Source organism: Ursus arctos, unplaced genomic scaffold, assembly GCF_023065955.2.
Source record: "Ursus arctos isolate Adak ecotype North America unplaced genomic scaffold, UrsArc2.0 scaffold_32, whole genome shotgun sequence".
Taxonomy (NCBI): Eukaryota; Metazoa; Chordata; class Mammalia; order Carnivora; family Ursidae; genus Ursus; species Ursus arctos.
Genome location: NW_026623008.1, coordinates 17,695,970 through 17,720,789, shown reverse-complemented (window position 1 = coordinate 17,720,789; position 24,820 = coordinate 17,695,970). Strand labels below are relative to the sequence as shown.

The 24,820-nt window shown below is 44.9% G+C and overlaps 2 protein-coding genes and 1 long non-coding RNA gene across 4 annotated transcripts in view; all 3 read right to left on the bottom strand.

The window, feature by feature from the left end:
* Positions 1 to 257, bottom strand: part of NCMAP (non-compact myelin associated protein) — a 39,756-nt gene extending 39,499 nt beyond the window's left edge. Inside the window, exon 1 of the mRNA XM_026517032.4 lies at positions 201 to 257. The gene's annotated coding sequence lies outside the window, so the exon portion shown is untranslated. The remainder of the gene's footprint in view (positions 1 to 200) is intronic.
* Positions 258 to 13,125: 12,868 nt separating this feature from the next.
* LOC113268609 (uncharacterized) lies at positions 13,126 to 16,092 on the bottom strand. The gene is made up of 4 exons (XR_003321158.4): positions 15,040 to 16,092; positions 13,860 to 13,919; positions 13,552 to 13,636; positions 13,126 to 13,408 (listed from the first exon to the last, which is right to left on the bottom strand). It is a non-coding gene; the product is annotated as an uncharacterized LOC113268609 (long non-coding RNA).
* Positions 16,093 to 18,584: 2,492 nt separating this feature from the next.
* Positions 18,585 to 24,820, bottom strand: part of RCAN3 (RCAN family member 3) — a 32,646-nt gene continuing 26,410 nt past the window's right edge. For both annotated transcript variants that reach the window (XM_057305343.1, XM_026517036.4), the window contains one exon: positions 18,585 to 23,731. In XM_057305343.1, coding sequence (XP_057161326.1) covers positions 23,450 to 23,731 — 282 coding nt within the window. In that variant the 3' untranslated portion in view covers positions 18,585 to 23,449. The remainder of the gene's footprint in view (positions 23,732 to 24,820) is intronic.

Genomic DNA, 24,820 nt, shown 5'->3' with positions numbered 1-24,820 from the left:
CTCCGATCGCTGCCCTCGCGCGCACACCGCAGGCCCTCCCTCCAACGAGAGCGGAGCGACCCCGGGAACCCTTCATCCCCCACGCCCGGGCTCTCCTTCGCCGAGCGCGGCCGGCAGGTGGACAGCGAGCCGCCGCGCCTGAGCCCGGCCGCCCGCGCTCCCCGCAGCCCCAGGCGTCCGAGCGTCCCGGGGCCTCTTACCTGCCCCGGCGAGCCGCCCGCCCTGCGCCGCCGCCCGCTCGCCCTCCCGCCGGCGCCACCGCGGCCGCCCCGGCTCTACCCGCCGGGGATCCCGCCCCCGGCCCCGCCCCGCCTGGCGCAGGTGATCCTGGGGAGAGGCCGAGCTCGCCCCTCGATCCCGGGGGCCTGGGGAACCGCCCCGGGGGCGCCAGGGTGGGACACTGGAGTGGCGGCGCCTCCCGGTGGTGTCCTCGCGCTTCTCCCGGGCCTGGGTCCTTTTTGGGGATTCCAGGTCTGGTACCTCGGGGACGCCCAGGCCAGCAGGCCATCTATGCCAGGTCAGACTTCTCCAAGGGCCAAAAGGGAGAAGGGACCTTTGAGATACCCCACGGCGGATGGTTGGTAGGTGTCTTTAAATTAAGTGAGACTTCGTTCATCTAATTGAAAGGTTTGGGGGCAGGTTTGACAGCTGGCAAGGGTCAAAAACTCTGCCCTGTAGAATCAAGGCCCATCTCCTCTATCAGACTGTGCGGTTCATTGCTGTATATATCTCCCCCAACCTCTCCATCCCCCCAGTCCCCCCTCCAAGCCGGCCACACCACAGGCCTTCAATCAATATGTACCGAAAGAGGGAACGGGTCTTAGGAGAATCCCACGCCCTCTCCTTTTATAAGTGGGGAAACTGAGGCCTGGGAAGCAGAGGTGAATTGCCCAAAGTCACACAGAAGATTAGTGACAGAACCAGGTGAACAGTGAGGTTTCCTCACTTCCCAGAGGCCTGGGAAGCAGAGGTGAATTGCCCAAAGTCACACAGAAGATTAGTGACAGAACCAGGTGAACAGTCAGGTTTCCTCACTTTTCAAATTATTTCCTTAAAGTGTGGGGTTCTGGGCCACTGTGTTGCCACGGGCTCCCTATGAGATGCTGTCCAGTCATTGACGATGTCCTCCCAAGTGGCTGAGAACGAAGAGTCCACTGGGTTTTCACGGGCATCTCCATGGTAGTAGTTATTAGCAAAGATTAAGACGTGTAATTTAGGATTCTACTTCCTCACCCATGAGACCTGAGACAATCCTTGGTTTCAAATAGCTTTCCACGTGGTAGGACAGGCAGACCTGTCCACCAGGCAGGGGCCATGAAGAAGGGAGGGGAGCCCAGCGAGAGACTGCTCAGGCCCTAAGATCTGAGGTCTCTGGAGCCACTTCCAGATACTACTAGAAGCTTTTGCTGGGATGTGCTTGGGGTCAAGGGCTCAGCAGTCAGTGGTCTCAGGTTCCAATCCTGACTCTATTGCAAGACAGGATCAGTTTTTTTAAGCCTCTCTGAGACTCCATTTCTTTTGCTTAGATGAAGATAATATCCTTACTGCAGGGTAGTCGTGATGAGGATTAAAAAAGATAATGTTTGTAAAATGCTGGATAAATGGGAGAATTATTACGCTAAGTGATAGGGGCTAGGGAGGGGCATGCATCGACACAAAGGGGACCCTGGCATCTCTGGGTTGGTCCACCTGCATGGTATTTGATCGTCTTCAGCCTTCTGCCATCCATGGCTCGACCCCACCTTCTGCTTTCTCTGTAACCCAGGCTACCCAAGCCATAGGTCACCTGCCACGTCAGAATGCCTTTGCACACACCTACAGCGAGGGATGTAGGAACAGAACCCGTCCCGTCACCAGCCTCCCCCATAAAGAGTTGATCAGGGTCAGACACCTGAGCCAAGCCCAGTGAGGCAGAAGTACGAAAGGGCTCAAGGCAACCTTCGTCTTTGTGGGTGTGCATTCGTTAAGTCCTACTGAACGTTCAGTACGAGCCAGACACTCCGCAAGTTGGGGCAGAGTCATTGCAGGTCCTGCCCCACCCCGTAGACCTCAGCTTCCAGTGGGGGTGGGGGAAACAGCTGATACTCTAGCACAAAAGATGGCAACCCAAGAGAAAGACAATCTGTGAAAAGTCCTCTGAAGGAAAGAATAACATGCTGGCATTGATCACCGTAAGTGGGAGACAGGGGCTCCTACAGAAAGGGAGGGAGGGTAAGGACCATCTGCCAGGAGAGACAGGTGAGCTGGGCCTGAAGGATGTTAAGAAGAAAACCACAGGCCCAAGATGGAGTCATTTATGCTAGGCCATGTCACCGAAGTCAGGCTTAAACCTAACCTAATTTCAGTTTTTCAACCTCCCCCAGAAATGAAGTCTTCACTGGTCAGTCAGGAATTTTCTGGTCAGCACCAGAAAAAGTGAGGAAGTCTGTCACGTGGGAGTTCTCTATGCCCCAAAGGAAGATGAGGTAATATGCATGATAAAACCCCCTGTTCTTCCCCACCCCCACAAGGAAAATGACCTTGCCTGAAACAATACTTTTTTTCTTTTGCTAATAACTTCCTTTCTCTCCCCTCCCCCTTATAGAAACCTTCTGTTTTGTAGGACTCCTCACAGCTCCCCTCTACTTGCTAGATGGGATGCTGCCCGCCTCATGAATCACGTAATAGAGCCAATTAGATCTTTAAATTTACTCTGTTGAATTTTTATTTTTAAATTTTTGTTTAACCAGGGCAAGCAAGGAGGTGCAGGGAGCACTGGAGCTGGAGCATACCTGGTGGAGGGAAAGTCCCTGAGGCCAATGTGGTTGACCAGAGTGGGGGCTGCAGGCAGAGTGGACAGGATGAGGTCAGAGACAGGCAGAGATCAGATCTTGTAAGGTCTTACAGGGCACTGTGAGGAGCACCGATTTCATTTCATGGACCATGGAAAGCCAGGGAAGGGTCTAAAGACGCACAATGACCTGATCTGACCTATATTTTCAATAGACCTCTCTAGCTGGCGGAGAAGAACAGATCAAGGGAGCCCAGGTGGGAGGGTGGTGTGGAATAGCGGAGTGGCAGTGGAAGTGGAGAGAAGTGGTCGGATTGGGGATATATTCTGGAAGATGGGCAGACAGGAATTGCTGAGGGGGAGGAAGATTCAAAGAAGGCCATGGGGTGACTGCTGATGAGTCAGTTCATGCCCTGACCAGTGGAGGCCTCCACGACCAGAATCAGTGACCCTCCTTTTGGCTGAGCTGGGCACAACTTGGAGACCTTCTAGTTCCCTGGGATGTTACACCCATAGAGGCCCAGCCCAGGGGGGTGAGGAAACATGCCCATGTCCTGGGTCAAAGCAGAGGTTTCCTAGCTCCTAGTCCAGAACTGGCCTGACCACGGGCTTTCATTTATTTCTTGGGCAAACCAGTGTGAACCTGAATAAAGGAAACCTCATTTGAAATGGAGTCAGGAGGCCAGAAGGGGAAGCTCTCACCCTCTACCACGCTCATCAATGGCAGAATCAATAGGAAGAGACAATACCTTGCATTCTCCACAGAAAGAAGCCTGCACATTACTTCCCCGACATGAGGAAGGAAGATTTCCTCCTTGCCTGGCAACAGTCCAGCCAATGAGAGACTGTCACAACTCAGCCAGTGAAAAGCCACTACACTTAGAACTCCCAGTTTCCTCCAATGGAATTTTTGTTTATAACAGCCTTTCCCAACTCCCTGCCCTTTCCTCTATAAAAGAAAGTTCTTCTGTGTTCACTGGACTTGCCTATGGTTTTGCCATAGCTTGCGTGTCCCGAGTTACAATTCTCTGCTGTTCCTGAATAAACCTATTTTGCTGGTAAAATAACTGACAGTTTTATTTGTAAGGTTAACACTAGGAACAGGGCATCTAAGATGCCGCATCAGGCAACAGGGAACAAGATTATCAAGTGATATCCCACATGTAAAAACTAGGAATGACCACAGTTCCAAGCGATGGAGAATGGCCAAGCCAACTGTGCTTCCTAATAGAGGCGCCAGGCACAAAACACTCAGGCTTTCACAATGTATGAAGATGTGTGGATGTGACATTGTGATTTATAATAAGAAACATATAGTTTGATTTCTGTCCATGGTTCCTGGCTCGCAGCGCCCCCAACCCTTATAATTTCCTGATTAGAGCAATAGCGGCATCTTTGTCATAATAGTTGGCTTTTGTCCTCAGTTCTTGAAACAGCTTCGGAGTAACAGGGGTGAAATGGGTGTCTGCTGTTATTCATAACAAATCTCTTTTGACCACATCTGAGTATATGTTAATGAAATGATTTTTGGAAAATCTTTAGTTCACCTGAGGATGGAAGCTGGTTGCCGGAACCAGCTAAGTTAGAGAGTTGGAACTTTATTGCCCCTCCCCATGCAGGGAGGGAAGGGAGGCTGGAGGTTGAAGCAATCACCAATGGCCAATGATTTAATCAACCATGCCTGTGTAACGAAGCCTCCGTTAAAATCCAAAAGAACAGAGTTTGGAGAACTGCCAGGTTGGTGAACAAAAATACATCCCCATGCCAGGAAGGTGTCACACCCCAAACTCCATGGGGACAGAAGCTTCTGTGCTCAGGACCCTTCTAGACTTCACCCTACATATTTCTTCACCTGGCTGTTCATTCGAATCCTTTAATATCCTTTGTAATAAATAGGTAATCTAGTAGGTAAACTATTTGCCTGAATTCTGTGAGCTGCTTTAGCAAATTAATTGAACCTGAGGAGGGACCATGGGAACCCCTGATTTATACCAGTTGATCGGAAGCACAGGAAACAATCTGGACTTATGATTGGCAACTGAAGGCGGGGAGAGGGAGAGAATTTTGGGGGACTGAGTCCTTAGCCTGTGGGATCAGATGCTAACTCCTGGTAGATAGTATCAGAATTGAGTTAAATAACAGGACACCTAGTGGGTGTTGCAGAATTGCTTGGTGTGGGGACCCTCACACACACACACACACACACACACACACACACACACACATTTGGTAACCAGAAGTGTCAGAAGTAAAGCAGTTTACTGAGAGTAGAGGAGACACAAGAGTGGGTTTATCCATGAGAGAATCCGTAAGCAGGGAATGAAAATAGCACGTGCCAAGTCCGACAACTATATAAAATGTATGTCCATATACTGATCTCAATCAGTGCTATTTGAAGGGAGGGGCGCCTGGCTGGCTCAGTTGGTGTCCTAGGTGCTTGAAGATTTCAAAATAACAAAAAGCTGCTCTTTCCACATGGAAAATACTCAGATGCCCTGAGTCACCCTTTCTGTGGTATTGCTACAGACCAGCCTCCTGACACCTGAGCATCCACCTTGTGCCCAGGACTGTGCAGCTCTCACTTCTCCCTTCAAAGCCTGAATCTGCTGTTTATGGCTTTTGAGATGGTTGCTGGGGAAACCAGACAAATGTCATGTAGGATTAGAATGCAATTTCAGGGGGGAGACAAAGCACAGAGAATGGTGAATCCAGAGAAATCCAAACCCACACTAATGAATCCAGTACAAAAACAAAAAACAAAAACGAGGAAGCAAACATCCCGAGGCCAACTGACTTTGAAATCAATTCCCTGTCTCTCAAGGAAGAGGTGGAGAGAGCAGCAAAGTCCAAAAGACTCAGAAATCATAGTGCTTCATTATCCACAGGGCACACAATGTGATTTTTCACGTAGCTGTTCCCCGGATAAATGTGGACTGTGTAGTCCCCAGGGATGCCACTGTGAAACCGAGTAAAGGAAAGCTCTCAGGAAACGGGGAGGGGATGCCGGAAGGCGTAGCTCTCACCTCCTACCAGAGTCCTCAGTTGCAGAACCAACGGGAAGAAGGCTGTACTTCACCACGGCAGCATGAGAAAGGAAGAGTTTCCTCCCGGCCTGGCAACAGCACAGCCAATGAGAGACTGTCACAACTCAGCCAATGAAAAGCCACTATACTTACTAAACTCCCAGTTTCCTCCAATGGGATTGTTTATAACAGCCCCTCTCAACTACCCTCCTCCCTTCCTCTATAAAAGAGGGTTCTTCTTTTCTGTTCGCCTGACGTGCCTATGGTTTTGTCATAGTTTGTGTGTCCTGAGTTGCAATTCATCTGCTATTCCCGGATAAGCCTATTTTGGTGGTAAAATAACTGATGGTACTATTTTTAAGGTTAACAAGACGCAGTAGAGGCAAGCGTCCATTCCCATGAGCTGTTGTTCTGCATTCAGGTGAATTCCCATCTCACCTCCAGGAGCATCTGGGTGACCGAGAGTAAGGGAAGAGGAGAGTCACAAGGGTCTGTAACCCCCATTAGCCACCTGAACTTCCTGGGCCTCCTTTTTCATCTGTAAAATGGCAGGTTGGTCTGCTTGTTCTCTGAGACCTCTTCCAAACTTCCTCTTCCAAGTTTGATTGTCTTGACTGCCTCTTTAGACAGCCCGGTGATTATCAGGCAGCTTCCTCAGCTTGATGCTACGTTTTCAGGAAGCCCCATGATTCAGTGCATTCGCACAAACCATTTGTAGGTAATTACAGGGGAAAACTTCTGTTCCCAGAATGAAAATGAGAGGCTGCGAATTCAGTTAAGCCTTTGGCGGTCAACAAAAGCTGCTCTCCCTCACCTTGGCAAGAAAACTGTGCTTTATCTCGAGGGTTCCAGGAGCTCTTCCTGGTGGCAGCTAGCTTATCTGCAGCTATTTCAACTGCTGAATTCCCCCTCCCCTGCTACCTCCTGGGTCCCCTCTAACACCACAGTCACCCTAGGAAGCCCAGAATAAGAGTAGAACAGAAAGACCACTGATGAGGCAGTTCAGCAGCTACTCTATTTACTTGCTGGGCGACCTTGGGCAGATCTTCTAACCTCTCTGGGCTTTCGTTTATTCTTCTATGATTCATTAATTCATTCAACCAGTATTTACCGAGTGCCTGCGATGTGCCAGCAGCGAACGAAAGAGACAGTAATCTCTGCCCTAGTGACGCTGACATTCTTCTGTGGGGAAGACAATAAATTAGCCAATAATATGGCATGCTGGAGGGTGGTGAGTGCTCTGGAGAGAAATAAAGGGGAGAGGGAATAGTGGTATCTGCCCACTGCTCACCCATGGGTTGTGATGAGGATGGAATGAGTTAATGCCCATACAATTACTTCATCAAACAGTATAGGACTATGCAAATTTAAAGAGTAATTATAATATTGCAAATGGACCTTTTATTAAATGAAAGCGTTTACAGAGATTCCAAGGGCCAGAGAATGTGGTGATCCAGCAGTCCAAATCCCAAGTCTAGGGTTGAATCGTAGTCTGGGGCCGGATGGGAACGTGAACATCCTCTTGCCCAGGGGTCTGAGCCCTGGCTACCCCTTAGAATCACCTGGGTGCTTTGAGAAACTTCTGCTGATGTGAAGGTCATCCCATTGAACCAGAGTTCAGGGGGCAGGGCTAGATATTCACTTTTTCCCCCAGCTGCCTAGGTGGTGCCAATGTGTGACCAGGGTTAAGAGCCAGATGAGGGGCCTGAGGCCACAGAGAGAGAGAGCAACTTGCCCACGAGCTGTCATCTAGGCCTGAGCTCCTTCCTCTTCCGGGCATGATGTCCCTGCTGCTACTCAGCGCCTCATTCCCCTCAGCGCTGGGAGGCCCCTCAGGGATGTCATGGCATCCGGCCCCTCCCCCCCACCTTCCTGCAGACTGGGCGTGTCTGTCACCTGAGGGCTATGAAACAGTGTGACTGAAACAGTGTGACTTGTGTTCTCCGTGATGACAAGGCTGTTGATCATTCCAAATTCAATCTTTGTAACGGGTTGAATTGTGTCCCCCCCCAAATTTATATGTTAAAGTCCTAACCGCCAGTACCTCATGTAACTGTTTTTGGAGATAAGGCCTTTCAAGAGGTAATTAAAGTAAAATGAGGTCACATGGGTGGGCCCTATTCGAATCCGATTGGTGTCCTTATAAGAAGGGGAGCTTAGGACACAGACAGGCACAGAGAGAAGACCATATGAAGATGGCCGTCCACAAGCCCAGGAGGGGGGCTCTCAGAAGAAACCAACCCTGATTTCGGACTTCTTAACTCCAGAATGGTGAGGAAATAAATTTCTGTTGTTTAAGCCACCCAATGTGGTACTTCTTTTGGACAGTCCTAGCAGACCAATACAGCCTTGTCATTGTCACATCACAGGACCTCCAGGCCCATTTGGCACTGGAAGGAAAAGACAACTTGATTTGATTCCCTTGTAGTCAGTGAACCTTATGCACCCTTCACGTTTCAAGACTAAGCTCAAATATCATTCCCAGGTACTCTTACCTGCCAAACTGGACTTACCTTACCCTTCCTTATATTATAGATACAGCTGATGTCATTTTTCCTCTCTTGACAGATTGTGAGCTTCTCATGACCTGGTCATCTTTGTGTCCTCCCTAGCACCAAGCATAATTCCCTGAACTTAATAGATGTCCAGGATACAGTCACGAATGAATTGATGAAACACAGTCTTCGACCATGGTTTCTTGGATCACCAGATAAGGGCAAATAATAAAAAATGGAAATTTTAGGTCACGTTTAGGGGACATGCGTTACAAGCATAGTTTACTTAATTCTCTAGACAGTTCTATAAGGTAGATACTAGTATTTACTGCATTTTATAGATAAAGAAACTGAGGCTTGGACAGGACATATCATTTGCCCAAGGTCACCCAAATAGTCTGCTCCCAGGGGCTTCAGGCTTATGCACTACGGGTTAGCCTATGTAGGGTTTGAACCAGAAAGAGGCTATATTTATAGTCCAGAGATCCAGATGGCTCTAGACTTTAGGGGACACGTGCCCTTCATCTTCTCAATTTCACTAACACTTGTCACCTGACCATTCGACTCTTTCCCAAACCACCAGGGACATCACTCTCTGGCTCTGTCATCCTTCCCAACCTTGTCTGGATTCCTCCCTTTCCACACCCGCCACCACAGCCCTGGGGACAACTTCTGTTCCTTAGACCTGCCCTGCACTCCCCCATGTCTGGGTCACAGTTGGGCCATTCCTCCCAGAGAAATGCACCCTGGGCTCTCCTGCCCCTTCTGTCCATGAATGGCCTTCCATCAAGATCCCACATCTTTCCATGAAGCCCCACCTAATCCCTCCAAAGTCATGTGCCCCTTGTTGGGGTGCCCTAGTCCTGGGTCTGCACCTGAACCATTGCCTGTGGTTCTGTCTTGTACCACAGCCGGCTATTTGCAGAGCCATCTCTCCTGTTGTGTTGTGGGCCCTGGCAGGGCCGAGGACTTTATACTTCCCAGAACATTTCATGTTAAACAGATTTTTAAAATATGTTTGATTTGCCAGATAAACTCATCTGCCTTATAGTGCCGTCTGCCTTGTGTGGACTTGGCCTTTCTTTCCAGCTGTGGACAGGGCAGGGAGAAGCAGCCAGAGGGATATAGGATTAGAACTCTCCGTATCTCAGTCTCTCTACCTCTAGTCTCTTTGAGTGTCTGCCTTATTTCCTCTTACTGCAAAGGGCCTTCCCAACAGCGCAGGTGGAAGGACAGCTTCTTTCTAGAGTTCCATTACAGGAGAAGATTCTGATTGGCCAGGTTGGGTCACATGCCCAACCCCGTGGTCAGGTGGGCAAGTTTGTTACCTCAGATAAGGGATTTGGGAGAGGGGCAGACAAAAACAACAGTGTACTTCAATATATTGATGAACTTTATGAAGCTGAAAAGGGGAGAGCATGGCACTAATCGCTGAATTGCTCAGATTTTAGCAAACTAGGAAATAAGCATTTTTAAAAAATTTGGTCTTCATTTTCCACCACCCAACTTTGATTTAAGGTGAAATGTGAGGAGTAAGTTTTAAGTGTGTCTTGCAAATATTCCCAAATCCCTGGTGGTAACAGACGTTTCTGACACAGATCTGCCACATTTATCCCCGAACTTTTTATGATCTTGATGCTGAGTGACAGACGACACCAGCATCCGAGTCTTCTTTGTCCCACTCAGAGACACGTGCCATACAATCAGAATCCATAAAGAACATTATTTTATCACTCCCGCAAATGTTTGATAAGTAAGCCACTTTCTATTATGGTTTCCTGGTATTGCATTCATTTAAACACTTAAAGATCCAGAGAAGGAAACACCACCACAACTTATTTTTCTTTAGATTTTCTGACTTTAGAAAATTTTACTTTCATACTTTATCCTTCCATTCCTTTTTCTCAGTGTAAATTTTTATTCACAAGATTGCAAAACCATCATCAGTATCAAATTCCAGAACTTTTTCATCACTTCTAAAAAAAACCCCTGTATCCATGAGTAGTCATTTCCCACTCTCCCCACCCTTACCCCCCAGCCTTTGACAACCGCTAATCTACTTTCTGTCTTACAGGCTTGCCTATTCCGGACATTTCTTATAAATGGAATCATACAACATGCGGTCTTTTGTGTCTGGCTTCTTACTTAGCGTGTTCTCAAGGTTCATCCACGAATTCTTCATTCCCATTTGTGACTGAAAGTACTCCATTGTATGGATATACTACATTTTGTTTATTCATTCACCGACTGATGGATGTAGGATGTCCCCACTTTTTGGTTATTATCTATAATGCTGCCATGAACATAAATGTACAAGTGTTTGTGTGGTCATATGTTTTTAATTCTCTTGGATACATATACCCAGGAGCAGAATTATTAGGGCATGTGGTAACTCTATGTGTAACTTTTTGAGGAACTGCCCACGGTATTCCAAAGCAGCAACACCATTCTACATTCATACCAGTAGTTCACCGATATCTTTTTTATTTTAGTCATTTTAGTGGGTATGGAATGGTAACTCATTGTGGTTGTGATTTACCTTTCCTTGATGACTGATGATGGTGAGTATCTTTTCATGTTCTCATAGGCTATTTGTTTTTCTTTTTTGGAGAAATGTCTACTCAGCTCTTTGATGGGTTGAATAATGTCTCCTCAAAATTCATGTCCACTTGGAACTTGTGTATGTGGCCTGTATGTGAAATAGGGTCTTTGCAGGTGTAATTAAGTTAATGAGAGGTCATACTGGGTTGGTGGGGGGACCCTGAATCCAATCTGACCGTGTCTTTCTAAGAAGAGGGAAATTTGGACACAGACACACACAGAGAGAATGCTACACAAAGAGAGAGAGAGATTGGGGGCGCCTGGGTGGCGCAGTCGTTAAGCGTCTGCCTTCAGCTCAGGGCGTGATCCCAGGGTCCTGGGATCGAGCCCCATGTCAGGCTCCTCCGCTGGGAGCCTGCTTCTTCCTCTCCCACTCCCCCTGCTTGTGTTCCCTCTCTCGCCGGCTGTCTCTCTCTGTCAAATAAATAAATAACAGCTTAAAAAAAAAAGAGAGAGAGAGAGAGAGATTGCAACAATGTTCTACAAGCCAAGGATTGCCAGCGTCCGCCAGAAGCTGGGAGAGGGGCATGGGACAGGTTCTTCCTCAGAGCCCCCCGTAGGCACCAACCTTGCTGATGCCTTGATTTCAGACTTCTGGCCTCTAGAAGGGTGAAAGAATACATTTTTGTTGTGTTAAGCCACCTAGTTTGTGGTAATTGGTTCTATCCACCCTAGGAAACTATCACCAGCTCCTTTGCCCATTTTTAATTTGGATTATTTGTCTTTTTATTCACAACTTCAACTTAGAGTCAGAACATAATGCATGTGACTTAATTCCTTCCTTACAGTTACTTTTTTGGGACAAGAGTCTGATTTATATCACTAACTTCAAAAGCAAATTTCTGTATTTTGGTTTTAAAAGGACTGCATATGTGCACTTTTCTGTATGTTTATCTTCCCCCCACTTGTTCTCCGATTCTCGGAATGACTTTATGTACTTTTTTCCCTTGCAATGACTTTATAAACACATATTTGTATATTTGTTAGGAAAAGTCACCCAACTTGTAAGGAAACATAAGGGAGAAGAGAGAGGATGCATGTGGCCGAGTGTCTTTGAGTAAATGCCTTACTCTGTTCTTGGCGCTCAGCCGTTCATTCATTTATACAACAAGCATCTATTGTGTGTCTTCTCAACAGATGACAAAGCATCCACTCTGCCCCTGAGCATGTATTCTGTGGGGGAACCTGACCTATAAACAGATATTTTACCATCACTCACAGACTTAGCTACTTCTATAGATTGAATATTTGTGACCCCCTCCACCCCAACTCGTCTGTTGAAATCCTAATGCCCAACATGATGGTATTAAGAGGTGGGGCCTTTGGGGTGATTAGGTCATGAGGGTAAGGGCCTCAAGAATGGGATTAGTGTCCTTATAAAAGAGGCCCCATGGAGCTACCTAGTCCCTTCCACCATGTGAGGAGATAGCAGAAAGATGGCTGACCATCTGTGAACTAGGAAGCTAGCAGTTGCGCTGGGACCTCGATCTTGGACTTCCAGCCTCCAGAACTGTGAGAAATCAAGGCCTGCTCTTGATAAGTACCCTGTCTATAGTATTTTGTTATAACAGCCTAAACAGAATAAAACAATTACTTTCCTCTTCCTAGGTTCCTTTACTAAAACTCATGCATCAAATTCAGCACTGACCTTTAAAGGCGGTAGGTCATGAGGCTGTTATCTGAACAGCTTTGAAACAAGTAACAGACTTTGTTTTTTAGAGTAGCTTTAGGTTTACAGAAAAATAAGCAGAAAGTACAGTTCCCATACATCCTCTTACCACTTCCTGCTTCCCCTATTATTACCGCCTATAAAAAATCTTACATGTCCACTCTAAAAAATAGATATAAACCAAAAGCAGATGAAGATTATCCATAATTCTCTTATTCAGATAGAACTATTAAAAATATTTCAATGTGAGGTGGCTGGGTGGCACATCGGTCGAATGTTGGACTCTTGGTTTTGGCTCAGGTCATCATCTCAGGGTTGTGAGATCAAGCCCCGCGTGGGGCTCCACACTCAGCTCAGATCTGCTTGAGATTCTCTCTCCCTCTCCCTCTGGCCCTCCCCGCCACATGCTTGCTTGCTCTCTCTCTTTCTAAAGATAAATAAGTAAATCTCAAAAAAATATTTCCATGTATAGCCTTCCAATCTTTCCTCTTTGTGCAAGTATGGCTTTTTTTTTTTAAATCAACGAAATACTACAATATATATTTTATAATCTAAAGCTAGCTTTATTGTACTTTTCGTGTTTTGCTCTTTATTACTGGAATCCTCATCTCTTAAGAAAATGTTTTTAAAGGGTGGTCATCCTGTAGAAGGGCCTGAGCTGTAAGCAAAACAGCATTATCTGAAGTTACCCATAACCAGGACCAAAGTACAAATGTCTTTTTTCCTGGATAAGAATGTCCTCCAAACATCGACACCCTGTTGTTCTTTTCAGCTTTAGTATCAGCCTGATGCCATCAGCGGGTCTTTGCAAGCTGGCTGACTCCGGAGCCACCGTGGGGATTCATGGAACCTAAACAGGATGAAAGACAATCTCCCCAACTCGAGTCTTGCTTCAGGGAGAGCAAGATATTTCCTCATTACATATTTCCTGATTATATTTTGGCTATAAAAAAGAAATGTAGTCTAGAAGTAGAAAATACAAACCAAACTCACTAAAAGAATTTTCACTGGAGGCTGAGTCTTGGAAGATGTGGTTTTCCTGGGACCAGCTGAGGACAGGACCTGCCTCACAGGTTAACTGTTAAGAAAAAATGACCCATGTCAATTATTTCTCAATAAAACTGGGGGGGGGGATTAAAAAAAAGAATAAATGACACAAGAAGTAAGGAAGCGCTTGGCAAGCATGGCTGGTCAGCATCAAGATGCCCAAACTTGGTTGACCCCAGGTCCCGGCCTTTCCCCATAATGGAGTCAATGAGCCCCGTGAATGGTACAAATGCCACAGAAGCAGAGACTATTACCTGAACCGTGCAGGCTGCCACGGACAGGGCTCCCCCGCTCTGTGATGAATTCAGTTCACCCTGTACAGAGGGACAGAGAGAAGGATAAGATGCTACCCACACAATCCCATAACCTGCCCATCCTGGGAACAGGCCCCAGCTACAGTTCTGTGCCCTTCAGCACCCTTGGGTGACTGGGTCATTTCCACCTAATCTTCTGGGTGCCTGATACGTAAACCCCAGAACAAAAAAGCAGCCAAGTCTTTGACATTGGAGGAAGGTGGCACAGGGAGATCAACACCCAGGGGCTGCCTCTCATGTGCAAAGGAAAAGTTCCAGACTTTCCAACAGTTGCCAGAAATTTCTAATGAATAGTCTGGGCAATGACCAAAGGTATCAAGGACATGAGTAATAGAAAATGAGTAAATTTGTTCCTCAAAGACCTTTCATTCACTCAGGCAACCGCTGAGAAATCATTTTTGGTCTGATTGCCTCCTTTGGGGCCAAGAGGCCTGGTAAGATCTCCTAGGACAGAAGATTGTATACTTTTCCATGAAAGATCTCAATTATGCAAAAACACATCGAAGGAGGATAGCACTAGGCCAAGAATTAGCTTGATTACTTCTCTGAAGCAAGAGGAGATGGTGAATCTAGAGTTGAACCACATGTAATGCCCCAATTTGTGGCCCAAGGCAGGGTGCGGGACGGGTGCATTTCTTCCGCTCCACACGGGAGTACATTTAAGAAAGAACCTGCACGACTTGGAGGACGCACTCATAGACACACATCCAGCAACAGAACAGGTGGTACCTGGTATTTTTCTGAAATATTTATCTGAAAATGCATAAACATCTCCAGTAAACTCTGGATTTCACCTAAATAAATCACAGCGAAATTTTTTCTTCTAGAGCAATAAGAGAGAAAAATAACACACAATTTTAAACTCACCTTAATGTAGACTCAAGGGAGGAAAGAGAATGAGGTATTAGTAGTTTTTTAATGACTATAGAAAGATTATATAAAGTCTAATAGCAAATCAGACTTCTCAGCTCACAGCACATCATCATCGTTGGGCCACAGAAGATGCCTCTTACGTATGTATGTATGTGTTTAATGTCTATCTTTTTATTTGTATATTCTTGCACCATGTACTACTGTCTATGTATTTTATGTAACACAGCATTACACACATCTCACACACCTCTCACTGATGACTTCTGTCACTCGGGTCTACTTTTAAGGTCCATCCATGTAGCTGGGTATATGGCGGCTCTGTCGTATAGTTCTCCGTAGTGTCAATTTCCCAGGAGGGGACAGCAGCTTGCTTCTGTAAATAATGGTGCAGTAAACATGCTCATTGTGTCTCCTGACGGACCTGTCTGAGAATGCCTTTGGGATATCCTTGGGATATTTATATGCTCCAGGAGCAGAGCGGCTGGGTCAGAGATTTCGTTCTCACTGATATGATTAAGTACGGCCAGACAGTTACCAAACCAGTCTACACTCCCACCTGTGTTACATCAGGAGCCCTATATCCCCCACCCTTTGGCTATACTGGGCATTATTCGCTTTTTACGTTTTTGAGACTCTAATAGGTATAAAGTGGCATCTTGTTGCATTAATTACACTTACCAGATTACTGGGTTTGAACGTTTCTTGCAGGCTTACTTTACTTTTCTTTCAATTGCTGTTCGAATCCTTAAGCCCATTTTCTTATTGGGCTGCTTTTCCTTTGGCTTTGCCAAACTACCTCATATATTATAGTTATTTATCCCATATTAAGATTGCAAAATATCTTCTCCCTGTTGTCTGTCAGCATTGTCCATGGCATTCTTCATGGACTCTAAATTGTTCATTGTGATGTAATCATTTACCACATAGCTTATGCTTTTTAAAGTTTTATCGAGTCTTTCCCTTCCTTTAGGTCACAAAGGCATTTTCCTACAAACCATTTTATTAACTCAATAGTTTTACATTTCGTATTCCAGTCTTTAACCCATCTTAGGGTCCATGTCTGTGCGCTGTGTCTGACGGGGAACCGAAGTTTTATTGACCTACATCTACTAAGCCCATTTTCCCAACACCACCAATTAGACAGTGTGGCCTTTCTCTATTTATTTATGATGGCTCTTTATTGTACATTAATTTTCTCATGTAGACACAGGAGGTCTCTACTCTTTAAGAAACTTTGACTTTCCTTGCATTAAACTCATGTGAGTTTGTAGGCTGTCTTAGTATTTGGCAGGACAAGTCCTCCATCTTTTATCTTTTTACGTTTTTCTTTTTTTTTTTTTTTTTTAAAGATTTTATTTATTTATTTAACAGAGACAGCCAGTGAGAGAGGGAACACAAGCAGGGGGAGTGGGAGAGAAAGAAGCAGGCTCCTAGCAGAGGAGCCTGATGCGGGGCTCGATCCCAGAACGCTGGGATCACGCCCTGAGCCGAAGGCAGATGCTTAACGACTGCGCCACCCAGGCGCCCCTTACGTTTTTCTTAACTACTTGTTTCTTTATTCTTCCATCCAAGTTTTAGAGTAAGTTTGATAAGTGTAGTATAAAAAATATAGCTGGAATATTGACAGAGATTCCAATGCATTTATAATTTGGAAAAACTTCGACGTTCCTAAAATACGAAGTTATCCCGTTTGAAAGCATGTACTTAAATCATCCAAGTCCTTATTCGAGTTTGAAAGTTTGTTTATGCTAATATTTTGTTGCAATTAGGAGTGTTAGCTTATTGCTTCTGATATTTTGGTCATTGATGGTATAAGGAAATGGCACGGATTGTTCTAAGGTGTTCTTGGAGTTGGCAGCTCTGTTGAGCTTTTATAGATTCGAATAGTTTTATCAACTTGGTTGTCCCATTCATTAAATCAGGAAGGATCCTTCTGATGCCCAATCTCATAGTTCGCTTGCTTAGAGAAATTAATAAAGAAATTTTAGGGGCGCCTGGGTAGCGCAGCGGTTAAGCATCTGCCTTCGGCTCAGGGCGTGATCCCAGCGTTCTGGGTTCGAGCCCCACATCAGGTTCCTCCACTGGGAGCCTGCTTCTTCCTCTCCCACTCCCCCTGCTTGTGTTCCCTCTCGCGCTGGCTGTCTCTCTCTGTCAAATAAATAAATAAAATCTTTAAAAAAAAAAAAGAAATTTTAATTCACAGACCTACCCTTTAATCAGGCCCCAAGATTTTAGTAGAATGTTTTTCTAAATGTTCCTCAAGCATCAATGCAATGAAATGCTTCTGGGCAAAAGGGTTCCATAGCTAATTAGAGTTGATAAACATAGCATATCCTTTTGGAAATGCAGAATGCACAAATTAAGGTCCTAGGAGAACTGCAATACAGTTTGTTCAACTTTTCCAAACATTTCGACCACAAGCTTTTCCCAAATAACATTACTATCTAAATACCTAATGTACAATTTACTTTTATTTACACCTTCTATCTCTCCGAAGACTGGGGGAAGTCCAGCAAGATTTGAGACGTTGCCCATGTGTACACGAATTTTAAAACTTTCTCCCTCTGGATCCGAACCCTACGGTGATGTGTTCAGAGAAGGCAGGGGAATTTCTGCTCACTCCTGCTATCTAGTTTAACATGTAGTCTTGGTGATAATGGGACTCTGACACATACACTGTTGAATTCAACTTTGAAGTCGGTCTATTTTAATGAGGCAAATTACTTAAACCTTTACGCTTGTATTTTTCTATTCTGCATTTAAAAACTCCTTTTATCCTCAGGTTATGTGCAGTGGTTCTACAACTTGCTGTTTCAGCCCAGGAATCCTTAGCTCGAGTGCAATCTCAAGCCAAGACCATTCTGCAGGAGGAATGCCAACTGGCCTTGAAGCAGGTGACCTGGGAGCCCAGCTCCCCCTGGAGGCGGCGCCAAGGAGCACAGCTGGCAAAAGCATCCGTTAAAGGAGAAATGCCCCTGGTTACTCTGCGTGTGTTACTGAAACAAACAAAACGCTGACAATTCTAAGAACCTTTGAATCCTAACACTTTTCTCCTGAAAACTTAAAGATTTCAGTTTAACAGAGTAGTGGAGCAGGGTCCACCTGGGACGGAGACAGCAAACTATGTTTCTAGTCCCCGGGGAAGCTACTATCCATGTGTGTGAATTGGGCGATGCCTCCTGGGTCAACTACTGGTAAAGGCGCGCGTGGGGACGGGGAGGCCGCTGGATAGACTGGTGTTTGGAACTGTGTTGCTGAGCTCTCACAGGGGCTGGCGGTTGGAGGATACCCTTTGGGTCCCCACTTCTCCCTCACCCCCTTCAAAGGGAGCAGCTGCTCACCTTTTTGTTGGTAAAGTACATTAAACTTTAAGTAAGATTTCACTGAACAAAGAATAGAGTTCTATGGCTTAAAAATAAGTATATATTTTTAAAAAATCACTGCACTAGATAACCTTTACAGGCCTCTTTAGCTTCGATATTTGGATTTGGAGATTTTTTTTTTAAACCAAGACAGAAAATAAGCCTTTACTTGGAATGAATAATTTTTAACCGAGGATAAAGCAGGGTAAAAACTTCTCTTGATAAAGAACTCAAACCACTGTGGTTATTTCCAGGGTTGGCGGTGAGTCAGCACCTCGAGCTCTGGCGCAGCTCCGTGTATTAACGTTCACCTGGGATCTAGTTAAAGGAACAAACATCGCATTTCACTTTTCTGTCTTTTTTGTGCTATGACCTAAATGTAAATGATACATATTGAAAACACTACAAAGAACTCAATTCAACGGACTGATTTTTTTAAAAACCCCTACTTTTATTTTTATTAGCTTTAAAAACAAAACTTGTTACAAGTAATCACAGGATTCCAAAAAAATTACATTCTGCTTTTGTCACTTTGAGAGGACAAGGAGCATTTAAATGTCCTAAAAATACAGGAGAGCCAAAGTTGACAAGGAACGAGCTATACAAACTGCGGCTGTCACATCAGGCACACTAAAATACGGACACGCATACACAAATTACTGACCAGGTTTTCGAAGTACAATGAATATTCACTACAACTTATAGTACCAGAAAAGTAATGTTCCCCAGAATATAACACGAGATCGCAAACATGTGCAGATAAAATTATAAATTCACCTCCTGGTTTCAACGAAGACAGAAGTGAAATGAGCGAACAACTTCTCTTCAAGTTGGAGGACATGCACGATACAGCAGAACGTAGACGGCTCCCCTCCGGGGCCCCCGCCTTGGGCCTAGCCACCTGGAGCTCTCCTCAGTCCCTAGTGTGGGTCAGGAAGACTGCGGACTACATCGAAAACCATATGGAAAAACATGTCTTCTCTGCATAGGTAGAGATCTTCCATATGACAAGGAGGAACATTCAGTCAAAGCTATGCAGGAACTCTGGAGTCTGCAGGACATGGTTCTGCTTCAAAAGGAAACACAGTTCACAAGATAGACCACACATGCCTAATTTAGTAAAAGGTCCTTACACTTCTGTTTAAATGGACGGAGACACTTTAACCCAGCCCAATGTTGGTTCTTCTTAACCTTGGCTGGAAACTTCTATTTTGAACATGACCATTTTTATACTCTTTTTTGGTCAGTAAAACCTAGCAGTTGTTACAATTTTCTGTTGCTTTGTGGCTTGTGTATTTGGTAATAATAACAACACTCTTCAAATTAATAACATTTTCCCCTGATTCCTGGGCAGAGACAACAATGGCATTCCAATGAAGCGGATCTGGCGGGCCCATACCCTACGGGAGGCTATAAAACAATTGAGTATTTACTAAATTGTTGAACAAGGTTCATAAACCTTATTCTTTAAGTTAATTGAACTTTTTAAAAAGTGAGCTTCCATACCAATGGACTTCCCTCCCCAGCTAGGAGGCAACTAATTCCCTCATCTTTTGTTCCTCTATATTGTTACATTTATATTTGTTTTCTCTTGTACAGGAGGATATAAAAGCAAGTGTGGAGAAAAGAAGCTCAGTGAGTGGGCAAAGGAAGGCTGACCAAGTTCACCTGCGTGATAGGTAGGAAAGTCTATGACTCCAAAGAAAAGAGAGTGGACAGGGAACTTGGACGCACCAGAGAATTTCATACATTTTCCACCGCTTAATTACGTTTGAGATCTTCCCTTTCAAGAATAAAGCTACGGTCTGTAAAAGAGTCTATATAAAAACACGAAGCACGGGTCGTTCTTCAGTCTTTACCAGCGCTCCATTTTACGAGCACCGAGTGAGCGACATTCCACCGCAAACTATTTCCAAATCCTAGATGTCATGCTGCTTTGTTACACTCGCATCTCAAGTATGACTGTTTATGGTTTAATCTCATTACTACTAAAATCTAGGAAAGTCCACATAAAATGTCAGCACTTTTTCTGGCTACCAAAATATCGTTATTGAAGTCAATTCCAACCCAACAGTACAATGATGACAAAAACACAGAACACGGAACATCAGTTTCATTTACGACATATCTAAGTCACTGCCTTCATCAGCTGTCTCTTATTCACTGTGTCCCGTCAGGGGAGACAGAATTCTTTTCCCCTTTTTTGTCTATTTTCTTATGACAGAGATTCACAGCTTCTGAGAGGCCGATGCAAGAAGAAAGGAGAAAAAGCCTAGCGTGGGAGTTGGGAATGCCAATCTAGTCCCCGTAGCCTTCGAAATGAGATGCGTCATCTCTCTTTTCTCATCTGTGTCCCACGAGTAGATGACGTCATTTCCAAAGTCGCCTTTGGCACTGTAACTGAGATTCTGAGGAATTCTAATCTGTTTACTTTCTATCACATTTTGAAGACATGGAGTTACTATGAGTGGGAAACAAAATGACCGTATTCTAGAAGGATGCTGCTGTTCCCGCCCTGTCTCCCGGCAGCTGACTCGAACACACCAGGTTCTATGTAAGCCTTTATGTTGAACGTAAAACTTCCTGGGCTCTCAATTCTGTGGCCAGGTTTAGTGAGAAAGCGTGAAGAAGCAAAACGTAAGAAGATACATTTGCTCTCCTCCTGATGTTCAGCTCCCAAGGCAAGGGGACTGTTTTTAGTGATTCTGTCTCCTAGCACCTTCAACTAGTTGATGCTACATGAGCGTACTTTTTAAATGGGTTTATTTCCAGTTTCATCAGGTGGGTACGTCGGAAGAACCTAGAACATAGGAGCCAATGCACCACTGCACTGCGCTTTCCGTTGATTATCCTTATTAAGTGTTAGGATTTTCCTATCCTTCCCAAATGCTTTTTTCCTAACACAAACTATCATCTTCTTTCCTCACAATGCTCTGAAGAATTTGATTCCCAAGATGAAGTTATGATTTCTAAAGTGAACATGGCTACTACAGTATGAGTTAAGTCTAAGTAATAACTCAATTTCCAAAAAGAAAAACGTAGCTAACCTTAGTAAAAGGAACTTTAAAAAAGTACATGAGACTCATCTCTTACAAGATGGTTATATGAGCTGGATATGAAATAGCCAAGAAAGGACACAGACCATAATACTTGTTGAGATCCTGGTTGATTTCACCATATTTAAAAGTTAATGGGTATTTAGTACTTCTTCTCTTAAGAGTTCACCTTATGGGAATATTATACTAGAAAGAATGAAAATATTAATGTTCTCCATTCAGAAAAGTTTAATATACATATATATTAAATAATATGTATTTTGTATTTACTATGTAATTATTTAATATGTATTTATTTTGGTTTAAGTTTTTCTCCAATTTATTCAATACTCTCAAAAAAATAAATACAGAGAAAAAGAAATGTGCAGGTAATTTGCGTTGTTTGACTTTAAAAACAGGTTATGTGAGTTAGGGATAGACTATTCTTTAATTGGAAGGAAGACCAGGAAAGCCCACCCAAACAATAAAACATCATGGATTCTGATCACTTAGAAAATTATAGTGAATAAATATTACCTAAAAGGAAATTTAAAAATTCGCAACTGTTGAAAATACATACATTTCCTGACTTACAGGGTCCATTCTGCAAATGACAAGTTACTGCAACCAGATCAGATCAAACACTGGCAAAACGGTGAACTGAGAGTGCACAGCAAATTTACGAAGAGGCTGTTAAATTGCCAAATGACGATCTGAAGGTCATAAGCTGCTTACGGAATCACGAATTTCAACCGAATTTATATTGAGGCTGAGCAGGGGTGGACGTACATAAACAGGAGAGCTTATCATCTCTGAGTATTTGAGTGCAAGGAAAAACAGAAAACCTTTTTTTTTGGCAATAGGGTTTAAGTCCTCAGAAATAAATTCTACCATAATAAGAACCTCTAAACCACGAAACGTGTTACCAAACGTGTACAGACACCATGAATTTCTGCATTCTTCTTTCTGGGCGGTGGCGGCCGGCCGCACTGGTTTATCAGTCCGAGGTCCAACGTGCAGCCCCTTCGCACGCGCACCAGGGAGCTCCAGACACGTGACACACAGAACACGGCACCGCGAACAGACGGCAGCGGAACCAAGCAAACTTGAGCAAAGCCAAGTTTTCTTCGTTACGAGCCTTTTCTATAAAGGGGCCGCCAAGTCTGAACAGCCCACGGAGAGGAAAAAAGGTGCTTATTTCTGCTTTAGGAGTTTCAACTACCCAGTCCTGAAACAAGCCAGAAACAGCTCTGTTTTAGGGGAAACGCCAGCTGTCGGCCTGGGTAAAATATCGCACCAAAACCAAAGTCTGACGGATGGAATGATCTCGATTTCCCCCAGCTTTCCCTGATTCATAGAAAAAGAATATGTGTGCCTTTTCTTTCAGAGCAAACTGGAAGATGTTTAAATAGACAATTTAAAAAATGGTCTTCGGAACATCTTATCATTACCTTTTCTGACTGACAGTCTCTGAATGACACACACAACAGGTACAACATGAAAAAACTCAACCGGGGCTGAGAACAGTTGGGGATGCTACGGGCGGGCTAGCACGCGGTCACAGACCAGACGCAGCGCCCCCCTGAGGTCATGATCAGTCGGACTTACGGGCGGCAGGCCCCGCTTCCGAAGTAGCAGTTCTCTGGGCGGGACGACGCATCAGGGACAGTGGTCCGTGCGGCACTGTCCTCTCTCAAGCAAGAGTAACAGGGAAGAGAGTAACACGCACACAGATTTGTGCCACCTGAGTCCAACGGCCAAAGTGAATTTGGCATTTCCTCCCCAAAGCTGAAGAAAAAAGCAACTCGAGAAAAATGACCCTCGATGAATTATTCTAGATTTCGGATCTCTTCTTGTGCAAAAAATTTCATGTATGTTGAAGAACCACCTTTGGTCAACAGATCGATTAGCTGGAAGCCATTATGCCGTAACCGAATACCCACATTAGATTATTACAATCGTGAGACTATTTTTGAGTTCATAAAAATGGTACTGCACTTGGGGACTACAGCTCTAGTTTTGGGGGGACCCCATGCTATAGGGAATCAGGGAAATGAACACTGCTGGAGGGAGCCAGGAATCTGACAGATTTCCTAATCTGCCACTGCTTAAAAACGGTCAAGAGTTGCAACATGTTGGGGGCTGATCCTTTCGTTTAAAGTGCTGTTCAGACTATCTGTTAAAATTCTGAACAGGTCAAATCAGGGGCTACTCTCCACCGCCAGGTGCGCAGCGTGGGTGTGCGTGGCGGCACCCAGCCTCACCTCCACGCACGGCGAGCAGGAGCGCCCTGCAAAGGGCGCGGACCTCCCGTGCGGAGCCCCGGGGGCAGCTGCCTCGCACCGCACCCAGAGGCCTCACAGCGCCCCATCGAAGGTCTGGGGCTCACCCAGTGCTGCGGCTGGAGGTTCGGGGCGCCTCGTCTGGGTAATTTTCTGTTTGGGGTTCTTTGTTTCTTCTTCCTCTTCGGTTTCGCTTTCGCAGACATGAACCACCACGCTTGGCGTCGACTCAGTTCCTGCGTGGAGCTCGTATTTCTCTCCTAGGGAGGTAAGCGGCAGAAAGAGGAGTTTGTCTCCTGAAACTCTGTTCTACTCATATTTTAAGTGCTGATTATTGGCTTTTACATCCTACATCAGAGCACTTTACCTTGCTTTGGCCTTTAAGGTTCTTATACAGTTTTGCCCTTTGAAGAAGTTAGCTGGTGAGGAGCCCTGAGGTCGGGAGTTAAATGGAAAGGCTAATGACTGTTCTAGAGACGGTAGGAGTGAACCCGCTTCACTTCGGAATGGTTTCAGTTTTCGCTCTGGAGACACCTGTGAGGTTCCAGGCAGCAATCTCCATTACAGGACCTCACACATCCATGACATTGCTCTAATGTCTAAAAACACCGCCAAGCCAGCTCCCCGCAAAATGCCTCTTGCATCCCTTTCTAAGAGACATATGGTTATTGCAGGTGAACAACTAGTCTGAACCAGCCGGGCACTGAATTCCTAGATTATTTTAAAGGGATGAGAGAAATCAAAAAGAAAAAGAAGAAATGAACAATAACTGTACGAGAAGAATTTGGAAGGAATAATATAGTATTGCCATTAATTCCTTGAAATAAGTATTCAACGTAGAAGTCTGTCTGGTACCTTGATGGGACGGGGGAGAAGGTAATGTTCACTAACGGCGGGTTATGTACTAGAAGGATGTGTAGCCGTTGAAATGGCAGTTACGTTTATTGAGTCTCATGAATATATCATTTAATCCTTATAAACCACACCGAAAGGTAGCTACTATGATCGATATTTTAGATGAGAAAACGGGCTCAGAAACTGAAACTAAGTAACTTGCTCAAGATCGCAAAGTTAGCAGGGCACCTGGCTGGCTCAGTCTGTGCAGCGTGTGACTCTTGGTCTCAGGGTTGTGGGTTCGAGCCCCACACTGGGTGTAGTGATGACTTAAAAAAATAAAATCTTAAAAAAAAAAAAAAGATCACGAAGTTAACAAACACTAGAGTTGGAAGCCAGGTTTGCGTGACTTTGTCCTCCACTCTGATCACGCTGCCGCTGGTTGGCTAGAAGGCAAATCGCCGAATACGGTCTTTAATACAAAAGTTTCTTGGGGAAAAAAACAGGAAAGGTAA